The sequence below is a fragment of the Ailuropoda melanoleuca genome, chromosome 15 (assembly GCF_002007445.2).
Source record: "Ailuropoda melanoleuca isolate Jingjing chromosome 15, ASM200744v2, whole genome shotgun sequence".
NCBI classification, from domain to species: domain Eukaryota; kingdom Metazoa; phylum Chordata; class Mammalia; order Carnivora; family Ursidae; genus Ailuropoda; species Ailuropoda melanoleuca.
The window spans coordinates 75142313-75165652 of NC_048232.1; the positions used below are offsets into that span (position 1 = coordinate 75142313).

General features: G+C 53.6%; 1 protein-coding gene across 10 annotated transcripts in view; it reads right to left on the bottom strand.

Moving 5' to 3' along the window:
- B3GNTL1 (UDP-GlcNAc:betaGal beta-1,3-N-acetylglucosaminyltransferase like 1) overlaps positions 1-23340 on the bottom strand; it is a 108313-nt gene that overhangs the window by 7946 nt on the left and 77027 nt on the right. For 9 of the 10 annotated variants that reach the window (XM_034644398.1, XM_019807157.2, XM_034644399.1 and 6 more), the window contains 6 exons: positions 19457-19552; positions 11531-11655; positions 5773-5908; positions 5617-5685; positions 5191-5265; positions 256-358 (listed from right to left, as the gene is read on the bottom strand). In XM_034644398.1, the coding sequence (XP_034500289.1) occupies positions 278-358; positions 5191-5265; positions 5617-5685; positions 5773-5908; positions 11531-11655; positions 19457-19552 (582 nt within the window). In that variant the 3' untranslated portion in view covers positions 256-277. Of the gene's footprint in view, positions 1-255; positions 359-1564; positions 2328-5190; positions 5266-5616; positions 5686-5772; positions 5909-11530; positions 11656-19456; positions 19553-23340 lie in introns of those variants that run through there. The other variant, XM_034644397.1, reaches the window with a different exon arrangement.

A 23340-nucleotide genomic window follows, 5' to 3' on the forward strand; every position in this document is an offset into this window, starting at 1 on the left:
CCAGGGGTAGGGGAGTGTACATGCCTGCACACACCGTCGGACACATGTCCCTCAGGCCGTGGGCTCACAGCTCCACGCTTTGCCGCATGAAAGCCACGTCCTGGTTAAAAACACACTCAGACACAAGCCCTGCAGGTGAAGGGCCAGCCCCACAAGGAGGGGGGTTTGCCATGCACTAGGTACCACCTCCCACCTTGCGTGTTCCCCCTCAGGGCCATGGGCCTCCCCTCCCTAGTTGCCCTCAATCCCACATACCTGAGCAGCTGCCATGGGCCCGTCAGCTGAAGTGAAGGAAGTCCCGGCCTTCCTGCAGGTGCAGTGACCTCAGGTTGTCCTCAAATGCACCCCCGGTGAGGTCCTGTGGGAGGGACAGCAGGTCTGGCTTGATTCTAGCCTCCCCCAGCCCGCACTGGAATGCCCAGAGGCCCTCCCAAGGGGGCCTGGGTTGGAATCACCTGTGGCCACCAGTCAGGTGGTTTCTACGAACTTCTCCGTTAAGAGGAGAGAGGCTGGAGATGGGGGGGGGTGGGGACGTAGCGAGAAGTTGGCCACAATGTCCTGCGGGAGGTGGGAGGGAGGTGGGGGTGGGGGGAGTCCCCTGAGGCATACACACTCTCCCCCGCTCAAACCTGGTCCCTCCCTGCACTAAGGGAAGGAAATGACCCCCACGGGCAGCTCTGCTTCACCCACTTGTCCAGGGCGTGCCGGCTTTCCTCTTCGTGCCTCATCCTGGGGCCCCCATGACAACCGTGCCCCCCTTTACAGGGGCCTGAACCCTGACTCGAAGAGATGTCAACAGATCCCTTCCTGCCTCTTGCTTGGTTCCATCCCTGCACTGGGAAGAGCACGGGAACACGCTGCACAGGGACAGACACATGAGGACACGCTACGTGGGGACAGCTGCATGGGGACGGCCGCATGGGAATGGCCAAACGGGGACAGCTGCATGGGAATGGCTACACACGGACGGCCACACGGGGACGGCCAAACGGGGACAGCTGCATGGGGACGGCTGCATGGAGCTAGCTTCCTGCTCAGTTAAAAGACAACCGCAGTCAGCACCAGGTGGTTCGTATGGAATAACCTGTAAGATGTATTATGTTAAATAAGAAAAAAACAAAAGCAAAATACAGAAATATGTATAACATGCTGCCATTGGTTTAAAAAACCACACAAACCTGTTTATGTTGGCTAATTTTGGCAGAATATACAAAAAACAGGCGCCTGTGGGTGCCTCCCTGGGGATAGAAAGGAAGCTCACTTCCTACCCAAAGCCTGCCCTCCGGGAAGGGTCTTCACTGGAGGCAGGGGTTCTAGTTCCTGGCAGTTTTTGGTCTCAGAGAAAGAGACCCTTAACTGAGCTCATCTCTGAAAAATTGTGTATAATGTGTGCAGAATTTAAATTTTCATTTTACGTCTGCTGTTTGCAGCCTCACCTCACAGTTACCCATCCAGTTTCCCTGGCAGCTTGGATCCTTGCTTATCTTGGCTTTAAACAGGCTCGTCCCTTTTAGGAAACTGCTTTCACACCAGAAAACCCAGGCAGGTGGGCACATGCTGCAGAGAGGTAGACAGAGGTGGGTCCATGTCACCCCTTCCCCTGGATTGCAGACGGACTGGCCACAGCACACGGCACTTCTGTGATTTGGTGACACATTATCATGACTTCTGTCTCGCTAGCAGACCCTGCCCCTTGCCAGCTTCAAGAGAACAGGCTGCACGTCGAGGGGGCCACATGGCAAGGAACAGCCAGCAAAGAACTAAAGCCCTTGGCCCAACACCCTCAAGGGTCTGCCATGACGACACGGAGGCAGGCCGCGCTCTCGCGAGCCTCCCCATACGACCGCCTCTTGGCTGGTACCTCACCGGCTGCCTCGTGAGGGGCCGTGAGGCCCTGCCTGTGGCACCTGGATTTCTGAACCACAGAAACTGTGAACACGCCTGGCTGGCTCAGTCGGCTAAGAGTCCTCTCGGTTTTGGCTCCGGTCATGGTCTCAGGGTTGTGGGACTGAGCTCTGTGTAGGGCTCCCTGCCCAGCGGGGGAGTCTGAGATTCTCCCCCTCCGGCCCCAACCACGTGCGCACGCTCTCTCTCTCAAATTTAAAACTCTAAAACTGTGTGTACTGTAGGAGACTAGCTTATGGTAATTTGCTATGTAGCAGTGGTTAAATAATACAGGTTCAAGCTGGCAAGCAGAACAAAGTTCAGGGCGGCAGTCGGGGCAGGAGCTGCCCCGGCTGCGTGGTGCCCGGACACCTACGTGCTCAAGAATGGGGCTGGCCGCCTCCCGCACGCCGCACACTAGACCAGAGGCGGGACCACGAGATCTGTGAAGGAAGCATGGGGGTAAAATCTTCGCAGTCCTGGATTTGGCAATGGTGTCTTGGCTGTGACACCGAAAACACGAGCAACCAAGTTAAAACCAGATAAACTGGACTTTATCAAAATCAAATACTTTTGTACATCAAAGGACCCCATCAAGAAAGTAAAAAGAGGACCTGTGGAACCGGAGAGGTTTCCAAATATATCTGACTGGGCACCTGTGTCTAGAATATATAAGGAACTCTCAGGGCTCCATAAGACAAAACCCAGGTAAAAAATGGGCAAAGGACCCAAACAGACATTTCTCCGGAGACGACACGCACGGCCAACAAGCAGATGGAGAGGGCTCTCTGTCAGCACCACTGGACATTAGGGAGACGCAACATCAACACCTCCACAAGAGAGTGCTTGACACCCACCAGGGCACCCGTAACAGCACCATGAGTGAGCACGCGTGGTGGCGCTGGCGCCCTTGCACTGTGGGCGGGAGTGTAAAATGGTGCGACCGTTGTGCAAAACTGGCGGTTCCCAAAACATGGTTACCCTGTGACCCCGCACTTCCTCTCCTGGGCACACAGGTTCACATGGAGTTACACACGGACGCTCATGGCTGTGCCGCTCTAACCGCCGGCGGGCTTGCTCTTTTCTGACAGTGTCACCACCCTGGGCCTTGTAAGTCAGCCACCTGTTACTGTGGAACGAGTCCCCACAGCAGAGCAGCCTGGGACAACACGTGGCTGCCTCTCGCGGTTTCCATGGGGCTGGAACGTGGGACTGGCCGTGGCCCAGGAGCCCTGACCGAGTGCCTCACGGCCCCCTGGGCAACCTGTGCTCACCCCTGCTCTCCCACAGTTGGGGGACTTCCCCAAAGCGGCCCCTTCAGCAAAGGGCAGAGGCCAGCCTCTCAAAGCTGTGCCTGCTGCCCCGCCTGGGGCCCTTGTCGAGCCACCGCCTATGCCCAGCCAACGTCCTCCTTCCGAGGTGTCTTTTGGGAACAGCCTAGGAAGGCAAAGCCCTCCGTGGGGACACCATCCTGCCTGGCACCCGCACAGACACAGCTGGCAGCTCAGTAAAGTCCAGTCAAGGCCAAAGAGGTTGGGGTCTTAAACCTGCCACAAAGAAGAAGGATGCCCCCTCCCTGCCCCCTCCACAGGTCTGCTCTCGTCCCACCGTGTGTAGGCCTACGTCCCTGAGCCCAAGGCTTGACGCAGGGGTGTGCGGGCACGTCCTGCGGGTCTGCTCCCTGACGTTGACAGACCCTGCCTCCTTCTGCAAAAGCTGCCGCCTCCAGGAAGCTCCTGGTGTCCTGGTGACTGAGGTCCCAGCCCAGCCTCACAGGGGTCCCCATCGGTGTGTCTTCCCACAAGCCCCAGCAGCAGGCACGGGGCCCTTTCCCACCTGTTGGCCACCACCCCCTCTTGGGGGCCCATTGGGGCAGCCCTGCCCCACCTGAGCCAAACTGGCCCCGTAGTTGGGACTCCAAAGTAAAAGATGACACTTCACATCTGTGTGTGTACGTGTGTGCGTGTGTGTGTATGTGTACGTGTGTATATGTGTACGTGTGCATGCGTGTGCGCACGTATGTGTACGTGTGTGCGTATGTGTGCACGTATGCGTATGTGCGTACGTGTGTGCATGCGTGTGTGTGCGTGTATGTGTACGTGTGTGCATGCGTGTGTGTGTGCATGTGCACGAGAACGTATCTTTCTGACCATGAAGAATGATTTCCTAAACAGGGCACTAGAAGTGTTCGTCGTAAGGGAAAGGTTGACGAATGCCCCTGCATTAAAAGTAACACTTTCTAGGGACGTCTGGGTGGCTCGGTCGGTTAAGGGTCTGCCTTCAGCTCGAGTCATGATCTCCAAGGTCCTGGGATCGAGCCCTGTGTCGGGCTCCCTGCTGCGGGGGGGGGGGGAGTCTGCTGCTCCCTTTGCCTGTTGCTCTCCCTCCTTGCGCTCTCACGATCTCTCTCTCTCTGGCAAATAAATAAAATCTTTAAAAAGAAAATAACTTTTTCTGGAAGAACCTGTGAAAAGACAAGTCTCACGTGGGAGAAAACAGTTGCCACTCTAAGCGAGGAAGGACCGGCACCAGAGCGTGCAGAGCTCCTGGGAACCAACGAGGCCAGAGGCGGCCCAAGGGCACCTCTCCACTGAGCCCCTGTCTGGCGGGAGAGGCTGGGACAAGCCCTCACATGGCCTCACGAAGGTGTGTGCATGGAGGGCACCTTCCAATACCCTTTACAGCTGCTCCAAATTCACGGGAACGTCGCAGCTGTGCTCTCCCTGTTGCCAGGCTGGGAATGACCAGGGCTCATGGTCAGATGTCATACTGCGGGGCAACGGGATGCTACTCGGGAATGAGTGAATTCAGTCATCCAGCCACACAGGCAAGCCTGACACGGGCAAGCAGACCGGGGTTCCCAGGCTCGTGCTGTGTGACCCCAATGGAGCTGAGAAGCTGGCGCAGCACAGCCTGGTCCCCGTGCCCCTGTGACCTCAAGGGAAAAGGCGAGGATGTGGGGGTAAAGTCTCCGGATGGCCCTGGGGGCAGGGGCCATGGTGCCTGGTCAGAGGTACTGCTCAGTGACACTTTACCGCCCACAGCCCCTCGTCTGCCAGAGCATCACTTTACACAAGTGCAGCCCATTTTATGAGGGCACCACGGCGGCCTCCTCCGACACCCTGGGCAGCCTCCCGAGAGTGGTGACCGCCACCTCTCACCGTAGCCTGCGGCTCCACACAGGTGCCCCAAACCAAGGGCATGGATGTCTGGCTGCACGTCAGACGTCTGCGATCCCACAACAGGCGCCTGTACCAGCCGCACGGTCATTGCATGACCTTGGCTGTGGCTGCACCTGACACTTACCAGCTTCACGCAGATGACGAAGGGTGGTCGGGCAGCTCGGAAGTGCAGGATTGGAACCCGAGGCTTAGGCCTTTCCTGAAAAACAAGAGGTGTTTCAGGCTGGGGGTCCGTGCTTGTGCCACGTGCTGGGCCTGCACATGCTAACCGGGCAGCTGGGCCGCACCCCTCACCCCTGCCCAGCTCCACGGTGCATGGCAGACACACAGACCTGGGCCAGGTGGGGACACAGGCCACTCTGGGGCCCAAGACCCCCAGGAGATGGGGGCCACTGCTGCTGGGCCTGCAGCTGTCTAGGCACAGGCGGCCTTCCCCAAGGAAGAAGGTTCTGGGCAGGGGCTGCTCCATGTCCCCCGGGACAGAGCTAGGGGTGGTGTAGGCAACCCATGTGGGACTGAGGCCCTCCCTGGGGCCCTGGGCCCCACACACCTGAGAGTCCTCATAACAATAGAAGCCTTTCCTGATCTTCTTCTCGTCCACGTCACAGAAGGCAACCACCTGGCGGGGGGCACAGGACACCAGCCTCAGGGACGGGGGTCAGAGCTGCTGGGTGGGATGGAGGGGACAGGGGGGATGGGGGCCCACCTTGCATCGTGCCCCGGCTGTCAGGCTGCGATAAAGCCGGCGGCCCTGCCTGCCCGCGTTCCAGATGGTGAAAGCTGCCCAGTGCGGCAGGACCCGTTCTTCCAGGAAGCGGACACGGTGGGTCCAGATGGTGGTCCTGGGGGAGGAACGGGCGGTGAGCCAGGTGGGTGGGGCCTCTAGCTGCTCCCAGACCTTCCCTCCCTCCCCAGCCCTGGGCACAGCAGGGCATGTTCTGGGGATCTCCTCTCTCCAGAGCTCACGAGGTTCTGGCTGGATAAATGAATGAATGAACCAACAAACCAGGGACACACTGCCTCACCCACCCTCACAGCCCCACGTGGACCCTAGGACCTCACGTCCATGTACTTGGGGGCCTTGAGGGACGCCAGGCCCAGACCCTGGGGAGCCTGAGGGAGATGCAGCCACGCCGGTGTTGGCTGAGCTCGAGTGAGCCGTCTCGTGGCTCTGCTTCCCGCAGAAGCTGCCCAGACTGCCAGGTGGTCTTCCCCAGGTGGGGCCCCTCCAAGGGCCCCTTGCTATGAGCAGACCCTGAGGCCTGACCACTGTGGTCTGCAGCTGTGAGCCCCACACAGACCAGCACCCTCAGCTGTTTTCCTGTTTAGGAAAAGGGCCTAAACCGCAGGCATGAAAGCATCACTTAAGAATCTGGAAAGTTGGGGCATCTGGGGGGCTCCGTCGATTGAGCATATGACTCCTGGTTTCAGCTCAGGTCATGATCTCAGGGTCATGAGATCGAGCCCTGCGTGGGGCTCCGAGCTCAGTGGGGAGTCTGCTTAAGGATTTCTTTTCCCCCCTCCCTCTGCCCACTTGTGCTGTATCTCAAAGAAATCTTTACAATTAGAGAGTTAGGGTGGAACTTCTCGGGGTGCAACGGCCCAAACTTGACCCAGAGTCTTGTTTCCCAGAGAAATCTCAGTACGTAAGGGAGGGTTGCATACCATCCCCAAATCACAGTCACACCTGGGAGCACTCTTCCGCGGGCCCTCAGCCATGCTGAACCCAGCGACCCATGGCCATTCCCAGGCATCTCAGGGAGCTGTTCCTCCTGGGGGCTTGGGCCTGGCGGGGCACCTGGGATCCACGGACGCACTGGCGCCAGGCAAGTGACTGCCAGGCGTTCTGACAGCTGCGCTGCGGGCATGCCAGGGCTGGTGGTGAGCAGCTCCCTGATCCCGGACCCTAGCTCTTCCAGAACATCACACGAGCTCGACACTCCAGCCCACGTCAGACGCCGCCCGCATGGCCAGGCACACGCAGCTCTGGCAACACCCGAGAAGCGGAGATGCAAGAACAAAGGACCGGCGACGGTGCACGTGAGTTCTGCGGAGTGAGAAATCCCGAGGATGAGGAAGGCACAGGGAAAAGTCACTTCTAATGGTTTTCACCTTTCAAGTGGAGGACGTGGCAGGACAGCCTGGTGTCAGAAACCACCGTGTGTGGGGTCGGCCCCGGGGTCCCCACCAGTAGAGGGGATGTGACGCACACGCGGCTCTCAGCAGCGGCTTCCTCTCCTGTCCCCAGCCTGTGACGTAGTCCTGTCAGCACGGGGTCGTGTCGCTTCTGCGACTTAATTCCTTCTCTTTAAATAGTCCGTGCTCCTCCGTGTGAGGGGCAGATGCAAGGAAACGCCCATGACGATGCCGCGAGGTGTCCGTGGACGTGTTCAAGGAAAGGACGGGCCCCAGTCCGGAGCCCGGAGCTCGGGCTGCCGCTTGCGGGGGGCTGGTCTGAAGACACGGGTGAGTCGATGCAACTCAGAAACGGCCACCAGCACAAGTGCTTCACGGGCCACAAAGCACTTCCTGCTGCTGGCCCTGCTCCGCTCAGCGATGCCGTCTTTCCCTGTGCTTTTAAGTTCTTCCCACTCGGGAAGAATCCTCCACAGTCTCCTCACTTGCTGCAGGGCAGCAGTGTCCCCCAGCAGGGGCTGCGGCGAGCGGAGCGGTTTCCCCAAACCCACAGACGAGCCTCTCCAAACGCACCCCCTGCGGCCTGGTCCCCTGGCCTCCCCACCCCCCGGCAGTGGAATAAGGAGGGGGCGGTGCTGGCCCAGGGGGAGTCAGCTCGGCCACAGGCAGGACAGGCAGGGTGGCAGAAAGGCCATGGGAGGAGGTGGCGCTGGAGACAGGCGGCACCCTGAGGTCACACGGGACGGGGCAACCGTGAGGCTGAACAGAAAAGCAGTTTTCAGGGAGAACGGCAGAATGCTACAAGGGACATGACGTTTTAAACAGGTAACACATATTGTTCAGGGAGACATTACACGCAGTGAAGGGCTCAAGAAACCGGTGCGGCGATGAATGCCACGCACGAGACAGCGCTGGCCTCGGTGGCGGGGCTGGGAAAGGCAGTCGGGCGCAGGAGGGTCGGGCCTCGGTGTCTCCGACTGTCTAAAGAACTTCATAACGAATGATGTAAATGCTGACCTTCTTGGTTTAAAATAGAACAACCAGGGAGTGCTTTCAGAGGAGGGCTCTGGGCAGAGAGTTTGAAGAAATTCAATTCTCAACAAGCCTGAGGGAGTAATTAAAGCTCATTACTCTGTGAGGTTTTGCCACTCACAGCGCAAAGATTTTAATCCAATACAGAAACTACATGAGATCACTTCTTTTGTCTTGTGGGTGGCAAAACCTCACGTTGCAAAAAAGAAAGAAACTTCTCAACATAAAAGAGATCGACCCCATGCAAACAAGATGAGGCCCGGTTGCCTGTGGCCTGGCTCTTCATGGACACACAGGCTCCTGCCACGCCATGGGCCACCACCAAGTCCTACAGAGAGATCCCTTTGTCTTCAGAGACACTAACGAGAACACACAGGAACATTCGTGATGATGATGACAGAGGAAAGCCCCGCAGTCCCACACCTCACAGGTCTAATTTCTATCTAGTTCTAATTACTATCACCAAACACCGGTTCTAATTTCTACTAGCGCACACTAGCAGGAATTCCTCTCACTAGGGACTAGTCATCATGAACAGCAGAGACTGATTCTCCCCGTTGGAGTGCGTGTGCATGGAATCCCACAGTACGCATGCCCATGTGCCCTGCTTCTCTAGTAAGCACGTTGTTTTGACATGAATCCCTGTTCCTGATAGATCAGTAGTGGGTTTCCTCCCAGTGCTGAGCAGCATTCCATTACAACCTCCATTCACTTGCTGACAGACGTTTCTTGGCAATATTAATAGTGGTACGTTGAACAACGCTTTCACTTCTCTTGCATTCGGCACCTAGACATGGAATTGCTAGGTCACAGGGATATTAATTTAATTAATGAAAAAGTGGCAGTTTTCCAGAGAGGATGTACCATCTAACTCCTGAGAAGAGTGTGTGACTCTTCTGCTAGATCCACACCCTTGCCACCATTTGGAACTGGCGGATACTAATTTTAGCCCTCCTGTTGGGTGTGTAGTGGGTTTACATTATTTATGTATTACGTTATTGTTTTGTGAAATGTCTTTGTTAAAGTATTTGCCTACTTGTATGACACACTCTTTGTTGCTGGGGTTCTTTACGTGCCTCCCACTTGGTTCTCCTTCAGACACACAGACTGTAAACGTTCCCGCTCAGTCTGCAGTGTGCCACTCATGTTCCTAATGGTGTCTTTTAATGAACAAATGTTTTTAATTTTGATAAAGTCCACTTTATCACTTTTTAAATGGTTAATGATTCTCATGTCCTCTCTGATAAGTTTTTGCTGATCCCGAAGTTGTGAAGGTGTTGCCTGTTTCCCTCTAGAAGCTTTCTATTCCGCTGTTTCTAAGTTTATATCTAAGATCCAACCAGAATGAGTGTTTCCATATGGCATGAAACTCTCGTTCTTTCCTTCTTGTGCCATGTGGATATCCAGTGGTGCCACTTGTTGAAAATATCTTCCTTTTCCATTAAATGCCTTTGGAGACTTTGTTGAAAATCAGTGTGTTGTACAATTTTCCATGCATTTCTGGATTCTCTATCTCCCCGGTCTCTCTTCATGCTGTCGCTGTGTTTCCTGGGCACTGTGAGTCCTCAAATTTTACTCTTTTCAAGGCTGTTGAGGCCATTCTGGGTCCTTTAACTTTCCAAGTGATTTTTAGAATCAGGTTATCAATTTCTGCAAAGAAGTTCAATCCACAGCTCAGTTTGGGGAGAACGAATGTCAACGTCACCAAATCTTCCCACCCGTGAAGGTGGCATCCCTCCGTCCCTGTTATGAGTTTTAATTTTCCTCCACACTTTCTTGTAGTTTCCAAAAAGGACATACACACCTTGTCAGGTTTACTCACAAGTATTTCACTTTTGATGCCATCATGCATGTTTCTTAACTGTGTCTTTTTAGTTGTTCATTGGAAGTGTGTAGATTGTGTGCTTTAGTGAATTCCACAAAGTCTGACCTACCATTTTAATTTCACCAAATTAAATTTGTTTGATTTCCTTTGTGATTTTTTCCCCTTGGTTGCTTAATTTTGGGTTTTTAAGGTGTGTTAATGACTTCTAACTTAATTCTATGTGGTTATAAAACATACCCGGTATGATTTTAACCACGTGAAATGTGATCAGAGTGGTCTGTCGTGCCCCTTAAAGGGATGTGCTCTGCAGCAGAGTGTCCTGTTCTGTGCATGCCGACCGGGTCAGGGTTAACAGTGCGATTCCAGGCCTCTGCACCTTGCAGAGCGCCCTGCTCCTGTCGGCCACTGAGACGGGCCCGAAAACCTCCAACTGTAACCGTGGGTTTGTCTACTGCCGTCTAGTTTGTTCATGTGCTTGGAGACTGATGAGACACACGCACACATGTGGGGCTGCTGTGTCCCCCCGTGACGTGACCTTTACCCCACGGTGCAAATCACACTCGCACGGAGGTGGCTTCAGGACAGCAAACCCCCAACAATGGCACTCTACTAAAGCCACTTTGTGAAAGTTCAGATTTAACAGTAAATCACCAAAATCAAGTTCTTTTGCTGAAAGCTGGAAAACGAAGCTGACCTTCATACGTGCCCATGTCCGAGGACTCCTGAGTCAGCCTGGGACCCCCAGACGACGCGGCACAAATCGGCACCCGGCCCTCAGCACAGGTGGACGTCAGACCTCCCCAGACAGAGGCTGCCCAGCTGAGAAGCCACGACCTCGGCGGGTCTCACACCCTCCAGGGCAGCAGAGCCAATCCTACCTCCGAGAGACGCATGTGCACCCTTCCTCCCTGCTCCCGAAAGCAAGCAGTGTCACAGCACAAGGCACCAAGGGCACACACGCCTGTAATGGTGAGAAACACGTCACACGCACACAGGGTTCAAACGGAAGGTGTCAGAACACACCCTACCTCCGTGTTCCACACCTGCTGCCCCAGCAGCACGGCCCAACTGCGCACGGCCACTGGGGACGTGGGGGCCGGCAGGTGGCAGAGGAGGGAGCGGGAGCGGGCAGGCCCCGTGGTGGAGCCACCAGCAGCCAAGTCAGACGTGCACCCGGCAGCCTGGAGGCTCCCACCATCTCACAGCGGTGGAGAGCGAGACCCCAAAGGAGCATCTGCACGCGAGCTCCACCTCGCCGTGGAAGCGCGGACACACAGCCTTCGCCCCGGAAGCCCTTGTCCGCCGGCCCTGACACAGCCTTCCCCCATGAAGGCCACGGGCTCTGCACACCATGCCTGCCGTGCTCCCACATTTCCTGCCTCGTGGTAGGGACCTGACCCAGGTGACCTGTGTCTGCACCCTGGCCCCTCGGCGGCCCCCGAACTGAGTCCGGAGCCTTGGGCGCACATACTCGAGGACCGAGCGGGTGGCGGCATTCGGGTGGTAGCGGTAGAGGAGAAGGCTCCGGTCCACGCGGACGACCCCGCCGCCCTTTCGGAGGTGGTTGTAGAAGAGCAGCAGGCCCTCGGGCACACCCTGCGGGGCAAAGCGGCAGCGTCAGGTCCTCGGGCACACCCTGCGGGGCACAGCGGCAGCGTCAGGTCCTCGGGCACACCCTGCGGGGCAAAGCGGCAGCGTCAGGTCCTCGGGCACACCCTGCGGGGCACAGCGGCAGCGTCAGGTCCTCGGGCACACCCTGCGGGGCAAAAGCGGCAGCGTCAGGTCCTCGGGCACACCCTGCGGGGCAAAACGGCAGCGTCAGGCCCTCGGGCACACCCTGCGGGGCAAAGCGGCAGCGTCAGCCATCGCCGGTTTCCGCCCACGCGCAGGCGCACCTGTGTCTGCTGCCTCCCGCGGGCGCGCATTAATTCAGGCAACTGGACACGGCGTCACGCCCGGCCTCAGGCGCAAGGTTCCAGCGAGCGGCCGACGCGCCCAGCCACCGAGCATGCAGACGTCATCTCAAGACGAGGAGGTGCAGGCGGTGAAAAGCAGGGGCCGGAGGGCCGACCAAAGCCCCCAGCATCACGCTCACATACGGCCTCCAACCTGACAAACAGCCCTCCCCACGGACGGGGTCTCCGCTCTGCAGGGACCAGAGAGCTTTCTTCTGGGTTTCCCCGGCTTGTGAGAACTCAGCCCCACCCTCCTACTAGCCAGTCGGGTGGTCAAGCTCAGCCTTGACAACGGAAGCTGGAAGCCAGACGCCGGTCTGCTCCCTTGACTTTCCTAAAGTCAAGAGTGAAAGTCAAGTGAGCCCAGGGCTCTGGACCTTGCTCACCCTGCTGGCTGTCGACGGAATGGCATTGAAGGTGTGCAAGTGAGCAGAGCCCAGCGATGCTAAGGCCTGGTCACTGATGCCGCCAGGAGACGTGGCTCCAGGCAGAGGCTGGTTTCTGACTGTGCAGCAGCCTGTCACACCTCTGGGCCAGCTCGCAAGCCCCACGTTTGGTTTAGCTTAGTGCTAGGCCACAGCCGAGCCTACTGCTTCCAGTGAAGCTTACAGCACTGAACTTTGGCCACTCCAGGGCCTCCAGGCTGTTCCCCGGTTTGCCTATCTCCTCGAGAGGAAGGTCGCACAGCCAGGTGCCCTCGGGGAGATGGAACCGCGGGGGAGAGGCCACCTTACCAGCTGCACAGGGCAAGGCTGTCCCCAGAATGGCTGTCTGCACAGGTCTCAGCAGAGTCGGCAATACACCCGTATGCCTTGTCTGCTGGTTGAATAGGAGTGCGGCTGCTGGACACGGCCGGAAAGATGTGAGCCGCACCTGGAAGTCAGCCAGACTGGGTGCACTTCCTGACTCGGCTCCTGTTCCCAAAGTCAGCACCGCAACGCTGGTTAGTGCCCACATCTGTCCACCTGGTGTGCTCTGTAAAGCCACCACTGACCTGGGAGTCCTGGCCAAGGAGTCTGAGACACACTTGGTTTTATCGTGGGCAGACCCCGAGCTGGGGCCCAAAGACCCCACATGTGCACAGCAGAATGACAAAGCAGGCTTGGCAAGGAAGCGATGGGAGCAGACCCTGCAATGTCCCACAGGGGTCTGGCCAATGGTGTGGAGAAGTCACGAACACCCTCGTTTCCGAGGTGGGGGCGGACAAGTACATCAGCGTATGCGACGTGAAGGACCGGGCTCTACAAAGACTGATAATACCCAAGACGTAAAATAAAATGTTAAAACTCAAGTTTCACAACTGTTTCCAGCTCTGCTGAAAGTCTGTCCACAGTAAACTGAACACAAAGGAGCCACACGCACACGCTCGGATCAGCTGTGTGGTGACAGGGTCACAGATGGTTTGTGTAATTTCCCTTTTTCTAATTCTCTGCATTTTCAAAGGCACCTTTATTTATTTATTTTTTAAAAGACTTTATTTATTGAGAGAGAGAGAGAGAGCACATGCTTCCCGCCGAGCAGGGAGCCCCACGTGGGGCTCGATCCCAGGACCCTGAGATCATGACCCGAGCTGAAGGCAGACGCTTCACTGACGGAGCCCCCCAGACGTCCCAAAGGTAAAGAGCAAATTGTAACTGTGCACTTTACAGCCTTCGGAAGAAGAGACAAGGGGCTCTTTCTTCTGATGATCTGGAAGAACCCCCCCTCAGCGTTTCCTTACTTCTGGCAAGAAGTAAGCATTTACTTGGAGGCAGCACTGGGGCCCCACTGCTCCCAGCGAGACGGGGTCTGTGCCACTGGTCCTCCGCTCATGGTTCCTTGGTTCTCACTCCTCCCCCTGCTGGGCACCTGTTCACCAAGAGCTCAGGCCCCTCTGGCCAGCTGAAAACTCTGCACAGAGGCTGTGAGCCTGGGGAGCCAAGGGAGCTGGGGTCGCTGAGCCCATGGGGGGGTGCCCAGGTGCACTGAATGGTCCCGTGGGTGGGGATGTGGTGGGCAGCGCAGGCACACCCGGAGATGTGGTGAGAGGGGCCTGGGATCTCGTGGGACGGAAGGAAGCACAGAACAGGCCACCGGCCCCTCACGCCAAACCCCCTGCACACCCCAGGAAAGCTGCTGCACTTCACTGCAGTGGCAGGAGGGGGCAGATCGCGTGAACCCCCGAGAATGCAGGGATGCAGAAAGTCTTCATCTGGACGGAGCTGGCGTGAGATGGAAGCAGAAAACCGAACACTCGCACAGACAAAACTCAACCCACTGACGTAGCCACAACAAAGACGACCCCAAACCCTGAGACAGTTCAACACTGAACCCTCCCAGCACCTGAGAGCGTGAGGGGACCCACCTCAAGTCAGAAGGCCAGGATACACAAAGGGGTCTTGGGAGGAGGGTGGAAGCAGACGGGTGCGGGCCCAGCTGGCCAAGGTGTGCTGCTCACGGGCACATGGCCGCTCTTGGCATCACACACACTGTGGTGATGGAGCGTGCCTGTGCATTTGCCAGAATGCATCAAACTGCACCTTTTAACAGATGAAACGTACAGTATGGGAATTACACCTCAATAAGCCTCCAGAATAAAAGAGGGTGGATTGAATTTAAAAAAGAAATAGAAAGGGAGCTCCTGACTCTTGATTTCGGCTCAGGTCATGATCTCAGGGTCGTGGGATTGAGCCCCGGGTCAGGCTCCCGGCTCAGTGCAGTCCACTTGTCCTTCTCCCTCTATTCCTCCCCATGCTCACATGTTCTGTCAAATAAATAAATAAATAAATAAATAAATAAATAAATAAATAAATAAATAAAATTGAAGGAAAAGATAAAATCATATGAGAAATGAAGACTGTATTACAAGGTTCTCAAGGGAAAACACAATTGAATAAAAATTTAATAATGGGAATTAAAAATGCAGGAAAATAAGCAAGAAATGAAAATTATACACTGAAAAAAGTGAAAGAGCTGGAGAGAAGATTGCTGAGATCAAAGTCAGGGAATATCCAGCTGATGTATAACTGGAGTCTGCAAAACAGAAAAAGAAAACAACAGACCAGAGCCCATGCTGAAAACTATACGCCACAGAAAACTCCCAGAAACACAAGCAGACCTGGTTCCATGTATTGAAAAGGCCCAGCAGATAAGTAAATCCCTGTGAAACTATGAGCTTTTCACAATAAATAATCCTCAGAGCACCCAGGCAAGAAGATCACGTACCTCACAGAGTAAAGAGAAGTAGGTGAGCGTCAGACTCTCAAAAAAAGCAACAAATCAAGTCAACAGAATTTTCAAGACACTCAAGGAAAGAAGAGGAGCAGAGGCTGTTCCGTAGGTCCATGTCCCGCAAGTGTCAGGACGGTAGGATCACAGTCCTGAGCGTGACCTGTATGACCGTGGACCCAGGGTTGGGGCGGGAGGCTCATCCATGTGTGTATCTTCCAACATTAGCAGAAATCACAAAACAAAATGTGGAGGAGAAAGAAAAGAGAGGGTCTCACTGCTGGTTGTCCAGGAAGCAGGTGGGGGTCAAAATACCTTTAGAAGCTTTAAAAAAGCAGAACAAACAAAGTTTAAGAACACAAAGGATTAAGGACATTTAAAAAGAGAGAAATAGGGGCCCTGGGTGGCTCAGTTGGTTAAACGTCTGCCCTTGACTCAGGTCATGATCCCCAGGTCCTGAGATCAAGCCCCGTGTAAGGCTCCCTGTTCAGTAGGGAGTCTGCTTCTCTCTGACTGTCTGTCTGTCTGTCTCTCTCTCTCCCTCTGCCCCTCTCCACTGCTCATTCCTTCTTCCTCAAATAATCAAATCTTAAAAAAATAAAAATAAAAAGAGAAATACAGAAATAACCACAAAATATAAACCTTCAATACCAAGAGAAATTTAGATAACCCAAGAGTGGGTGATGGCTCCTGCGTCCGGCTGGCTGAGTAGCTGTCCTCCTGCAGCAGTGACGGCCCATGGCCAGCGTGGAGGCTGTGGGCAGAACAGCTTGAGCGGCACCACGGGGCACGGACAAAGCAGACAGACCAGGGACGGAAGCCACAGCCTCACTGCCCCAAAGTCCACAGGACAGAACTTGGGAGGAGCAGGCAAGTGGAAGTGAGGAAACCCCAGGACACAGAAACCAAGATGGGAGGAGGCAGCCACCAGCAGGTACCGCTAGCGAGTACCACCAACCTGACAACCGTGAGACCACCCACTGCAAAGTGGGCAGAAGATGTGACACGTCATAAAATGGCCAACCAGCACATAAAAATTGTTCAACACCCTAAAGTCATCTTGGAAATGCAAATAAACATGGGAAACCTCAGCTGCTGGCAGGGCCTCTGGGGGCTGCACGAGGTGGGGGACGGTGGGTGGACATCGGAAGTGTCTGCTGTGTGGCCAGCCTCTCCGAGCCTCCAGTCCTCCCCGTGGCAGTGACGAGCCTTCTCCAGCCTTCCCACCCAGGCCAGCCTGCTCTCAGAAGGCATGTTCAGAACCAACAAGAGGCCCTTTTGCTACTTTTCTTTTTGTGTAAGGTTGCCTGCTTGGAGGCATTCAAATTCCTTAGCCTGGCAGCCAAGGCTGCTTACCGCGGCTGAATGCCATCCCAGGCCGTGACCGTATCCGCCTCCAAATCTCAGACTCACGTCCCCCTCCTAGACTGCCTCTGCAAATGCATTTCCCAATTAAAAACCTGTCCATCTTGGATGTTCCAGCTCACAACCACTGTTTCCATGCCCCCCTTGGACCCCAGCTCACTTGCTGAGTCTTGCTGCCACCCCAGTCTGCACCTTTGATCACCTGCTATATCATTTAGCACCTGGACTGTTCCCTGCTGCTTCGGCCACTTGCCCTTCTCTCCACAGAGTAGGAACCACAAGCTCTTGGCCCTGGGTAGACCTTGGTTCTTCACCAAGGCCCATGGAGAATTACGAGGATCACTCCCCAAACCCATGTCCAGCTCTCAGGGTATCTGTGTTCCCCTTGGAGCACACTCCACGAATAACTTCAGCTCAACCTGTTTCTCTGGGAATGGCGTAAATGAATGATGGAAACACTTGATGTCCTTGTCCTGGTGGTGGGCTCTGCTGCCATTTGTGATCTGCGTCCTTATGCCCTAGACCCCCCACTTGCTCCAGCCACAGCCCCATCACAGATCTAGTCCTGGACCCTGACCCCTGGTCCCTACTTCTGATCCCTGACCTCTGATGCCTGATCTCTAGTCCTTGATCCCTGCTCTCTGGTCACTGATCCCCACTGCCTGAAATCTGATCTCTGGTCCCTAGTCTCTGGTCCCTGATCCATAGTCTCTTAACTCTGATCTCTGATCCTTGGTCCCCAATCTCTGATCGTTGGTCCCTGGTCCTTGGTCTCTGATCCTTTATCTCTGGCCCCTAATCTCCAGTCCCTGGTCCTTGACCTCTGATATCTGGTGCCTGACCTCTCATCCTGGTCTCTGATCCCCAGTGCATGATTTCTAGTCTTTGGTCCCCCATTTCTGCTCCCTGATCTCTGATCCCTGCTCCCTGAACTCTGATCTCTGACCCCTTATATCTGAACCTTGGTGCCTGGTCTCTGATCTCTGGTCCCTGAGCCCCCCCACACAAAGGGATGGATGGGCGTTCTTCTCCCCCAGGTGCTTCTTCTCCAGGAAGAATTACTTTGAGCTAAAAGGCTTGATGTACTTTGAATCCTGAGACTGCTCAGGGCTGTGAGCTAAGCATGTGTCAGATCTTTTTATCAATGTTTCCCAGGGAACGTCTCCTGATGACTGTTTCTGGGCTATTTTCTGCAGAACAGGAAAGCATCAGCTCCAACAAGAACAGCGGCTTTTTGTAGCACCTGCTAGAAGGGGGGAGACTTGCTGGGGCTTCCCTGCGCTGACCCTGTTGTACTGTCAGGGAGCACCTGCTAGCTGAGAGGCCCCCCTGCCTACAAAGACAGCCCTGCCATCTCTGCTGCCCCTAGTGGACTGACGTCCCCGACACTGGGGGCCCCAGGCAAGGTCATGCCACACGTGTGTAAGTTCTCTCCAGTATGAATTTGGAGGAGAAACAGGAACACTAGGATGGTACCCAACACCCTAAAATCATGCATCAGCACACCTCCACGACAAAGTGATCTGGTCTCCCATCCCAACAGGGCGGCGAGGGGAAGGTCAGTCAGTGCACAGCAGTGTGATCCACGTGTCTGCGAGGTGTGGCCCAGGCCAGGGACAGGAGAAGCACGGTCAGGTGGAGGCACACGTGCTCCCTGCTCGGGCCAATCCTAGGGACATGTGGTGGTGCTGGTGGCAGCCTGGCACAGTGGGGAGACCTGCTTGGGGCAGGCCCCTGGTTTACATCCTGGTGCAGATGCTGCTGGCTGGTCCCTCAGGGGCTCTGGTTGGTAAATGTGTGAGAATGGCACTGTTCCTGAAGGGTGTGTCTGGGTGGCTATGGGGGACAGGGTCCAGTGTGTGGGGCAGGGCAGGCCTCTCCCTCCAAAATGACAGGCAAGGAGGGAGGCTGGGGTTGGGGTTGGGGTTGGTCCTGAGCTGAAGGTCCATGTGGCTGACCCTGTTGTTGACAGGAGGGAAATAGGCTCGGAGCAGATGGACAGTGGCCACAGTCCCAGGGCAGGCAGTGGAGCCTGGGCCTAAGTCGCTCCCCCTTCCTCCCAGCCTAGGGTCTCCAGACCCCCAAGAACCCTGTGGCCCAGACCCTCTGCCAGCCTCTGTGTGTCCAGGCTCCCTCCTGCCCAGCAGTCGGTAGGGGTGGTGGTGTGGGGCCTCATCAAAGGTCCAACGGTGAAGGCCAATCCACCCCCTCCCACCAGACTCCCCTTTTCAAAGCCTAATTTAAGGGAAGTTTAAGGGAAAATAAACTGACCCTAAGATTTCCTTTTTAACTGGGCATAGGAGCATTAACTGTAAGACTGTTTGTGGGGCGGAGGGGTGGGGCAGAGAGCAGGCTAGAGGCCGGCTCCCCATTTCTGAGGCACACACTAGAGACCAGTGTGGGCTGAGCTCTGCAGGTGGGGCCCCATAGGTAGGAGAGGATGTGGAGGAAGAGCCCAGCCCAGTTTGGACAGAATGCCCAGGGGCACCTGCCCCTCTCTTGCAGTCATCCCAGAGGCAGCATAGCTGACACTGTCCACCTCCCGTACTTTGCCAAAAACAGCTTTTAAACAAGGACGAGGAAGCCTGGGGCCTGAGCCAGGCCGATGTATCAGGCACAGACGCCCTGGGCGCCCGCAGCCTTCAGGTGCAAATCCCTTGGTGCCAGGGCTCCAGACGCTCTCTGGGACACTCAGCCCAGCCAGCAGGCGAAGTGCTGGAAAGCCCTTCACAGAAGATGTTCTCCAAATCCCTGGATCCCCAGAGGGAGCACAGCGCCCACCAGTGGGTAGGGCTGGGGGATTCACACCCAGGGGATGACAGTGCCTCCCCTGACCCCAGAGAAGGGGGTCCACAAGGGCCCACACTTACCTGCCCGCCCTCGTCAAATGGGCCCACGTGGGAAAACCACGCTCGAGAGCAGAACCAGGTGGGCATGATCACGGTTGGGCCATTGGAGGTAAACACCTAGAAGCAATTGACACCGACATAATTATCAGAAAAGAACAGCTTGTCACCAACAACTTACAATTTATTTTCCACAAAGTATAATTAGAAAGTGACAAATGAGAATTTACCCTTCTTTGTAGGAAGGGGAATTCAGGGGATTTTACAGCTAGATCCACAGTGTCTGGTGCCCAAGGCCAACAGATGGGGAAGAAGGGCCAAGAGAATCAGTGGCTCCACCTGGGTCCTGTTCCCAGGTGAACGCTCACTGTGTTCAAGAAGGAGGCCCCCTGCTTTTGACTGATGGTAAAGTTTCACGTGAAAACAAAAAACAAAACATGCAGCTTTTAATCTGGACAAGAAAAAACTGAAACGGCATAAAAAGGTAGCTTAGATGAAATGGATGGATTCCTCTAAAGACACAAACCATTGAAACTGAAGAAGAAATAGAAACTACGTATAGATTTATTACAAGAGATGAAGAGAGCAGCAAAAACAACCCACAACTTCCCACGAAGAAAAGCCCAGGTCCAGGGGGCTGCACCAGTGAATTCTACCCAATGTTTAATGAATTAACATCAATCATTCACGAAGTCTTCCAAAAAAAACAGGAGACGGCAGGGAACACTTCCTGACTCATTCTGTGAGACCAGCACTACTCTGATACCAAAGCCAGTCAAGAATATCACAAAACTACACATCAAGATCCCTTATGAATACAGCTGCAAAAATCTCCAACAACAAACTAGTGAACCGAGTCCATCATTGTATAAAAAGGGTTCTACACCATGACCAAGTGGAATTTATCGCAGGATTAAGGTTGGTTCAACATATGAAAACACAGGTGATGTGATACACCACATTCATAGAACAAAGGATGAAAGCACACAATCATCTCGATAGATGCCAAAAAAGCATTTGACAAGATCCGTGAGTTTTCATGCATCGAGTTTTCATGACAAACCTAGTCAACCTAGTAATAGAAGGGACCCTCTTAACCTGTTAAAGGACATTTGCAAAACTTCACAGTTGATATCATACTTAAAATGGTGAGACACTAAACGCTTTTCTCCTAATATCAGAAATAACACATGGCTATACGCTCTCACCACTTCTCTTCAACATTGTGCTGGAAGTTCTAGCCAGAACAATTAGGAAACAAGAAAAATAAAAGGCATTTTATAATACTTTGGAAATGAAGAAGTAAAACGGTCTCAATTTGCAGATGACACAATCCTGTAAGTAGAAAACCCAGAGGAAAACACACACACACACACACACACACACACACACACACCCCCTTGCACTAATGAATGAGTTCAGAAAAGTTCAGGATATGAGATGCACATACGAAACTCAATTCTATTTCTATATACTCGTAATGAACAACCCCAAAATGAAACTAAGAAAACACTTTGATTTACAACAGCACAAAAAAGATACTCAGGAATAAATGTAACAAGAGTGTAAGACTTTACACCAAAAACCATAAAACATCTTTGAAACAAATTAAAGACCTAACTACGTGGAAGGACATCCCATTTTCATGGACTGAAAGATTAAATATTAAGATGTCAATACTTTCCAATTAATCTACAAAATCAACATAATTCCTGGGGCGCCTGGGTGGCACAGCGGTTAAGCGTCTGCCTTCGGCTCAGGGCGTGATCTCGGCGTTATGGGATCGAGCTCCACATCAGGCTCTTCGGCTATGAGCCTGCTTCTTCCTCTCCCACTCCCCCTGCTTGTGTTCCCTCTCTCGCTGGCTGTCTCTATCTCTGTCGAATAAATAAATAAAATATTAAAAAAAAAACATAATTCCTATCAAAATCTCAACTGTTTTTTGTTGTTGTTGCAAAAAATGATAAACTGATCCTGAAATTCACAAGGAAATGAAGAGGACTTAGACTAATCAATCCACCTTGAACAAAGTTGAAGGACTCGCACTTTCCAATTTCAGAACTGACTACAAAGCTACAGTAATTTTGACAGTGTGGTACTGGCATAAGACAGAAATCAATGGATTAGAATTGAGAATCCAAAATCAATCCATTACGTTTAGGAACAATTAATTTTTAACAAGGGTGCCAAGACAACTTGATAGGGAGAGAAGTCTTTCAACCAGCAGTGCTGGAACAACTGGACATCCACATGCAAAAGCATAAAGTTGTAGCCTTACCTCACACAATATACAAAATTAATACAAAGTGCATCACAGACCTAAATGTAAGACCTCAACCTATAAAACTTGTGGAAGGAAACACAAGTGTGAGTCTTCATGACCTTGGATCAGGCAGTAGTTTCCTAGGACACCCAAAGCACAGGCAATGGAAGAAAAAAACAGATAAATTGCACAACTTTGCGAACCTGCTAGAAACACTGACTTGTATGTGTCAGCTGGGTGAATTCTGTGGCATGTGAATTCCAGCTCAAAAATGATGTCAGCTAAAAACACTATGCGTACAGGGCACCTGGGCGGCTCAGTGAGTTAAGCTGAGTTAATCAATCACATTAAGTTAATCAAGTCTGAGTCTTGATTTCCGCTCAGGTCATGATTTCAAGGTCGTGACACTGAGCCCAGCCCCCTCCCCCCCCGTGGGGCCCCACGCTGGGCGTGGAGCCTCAAGATTCTCTCTCTCCCTAAACAAACGAAACAAAACACCACTATGTGTACAACAAATGTCAAAATCAGAATCCGAAGCAGGAGGTAAAACGAAAGTTACTTTAGCAAGCAGACTATCAGCTATTTTACCAGCAGAGAGAGGGTTAGCCGAGGCTGCCAAGCCCCAACACGGGACCGCCCTCAGCAGAGGCGGGTCTTGGGACTAAGCGGCGGAAGCTCCTTTTATAGGTGGCGTGGGTGGGCGGGACTGTTGTAAACAGAAAGTCCATTGGGGTAAAGGGGGAGCTGGAAGTATAGTGGCTTCTCGTTGGCTGAGCTGTGGCCACCTCCCATTGGCTAGGCTGTGGTCGCCTCTCATTGGCTGGGCTTTGACAATCTCTCATTGGCTGGGCTATGTCCACCTCTCATTGGCTGAGCTATGGCCGTCTCTCATTGGCTGGGGTGTTGCCGGGGCCGCAGGAAACCTTCCGTCCAGGAGCTGGGTTAGAAAAGCAGTACCCACCTGCAAGGCGCTTCTCTTCCTGTTGGGTCTGTAACCGATAACCACTGCTGGGCGCAGAGCTCCACTTGCCGGCCCCTACCCCACCTAAAGTGAGGTGCACTTAGAAATACAAGAACACTGGAACAATTCCATAGAACATGTACGGAGGAAATGTACCAGCTCCAATGACTGCTGAGATCATACAGGATTTATTTGCTGCATTGTCTGGATTTCTTTTCTTTTTTTTTTTAAAGATTTTATTTATTTATTCGATAGAGATAGAGACAGCCAGCGAGAGAGGGAACACAAGTGGGGGGAGTGGGAGAGGAAGAAGCAGGCTCATAGCAGAAGAGCCTGACGTGGGGCTCGATCCCACAACGCCGGGACCACGCCCTGAGCTGAAGGCAGACGCTTAACCGCTGTGCCACCCAGGCGCCCCTGGATTTCTTAAACATCAACAAAAAAGCAAGATTACAGTCGGAGAAAAAGGTAGCTCCACCTTGAGAAAACATTTTAAGGAAAAAAATTTGAGAAAAATGTATGTATATATTTATACTTTTATAATCAGTGCAATTTCTTTAGTTTATAAAGAAAACACTCAAAAGTTTTATGAATGGAATCATTAACTGTTTTCTGAAAATGTTTTCTGTGTACAAGATTAATATATGTTCACTAATACAAAATATAAAACATCATGCAGAAAAA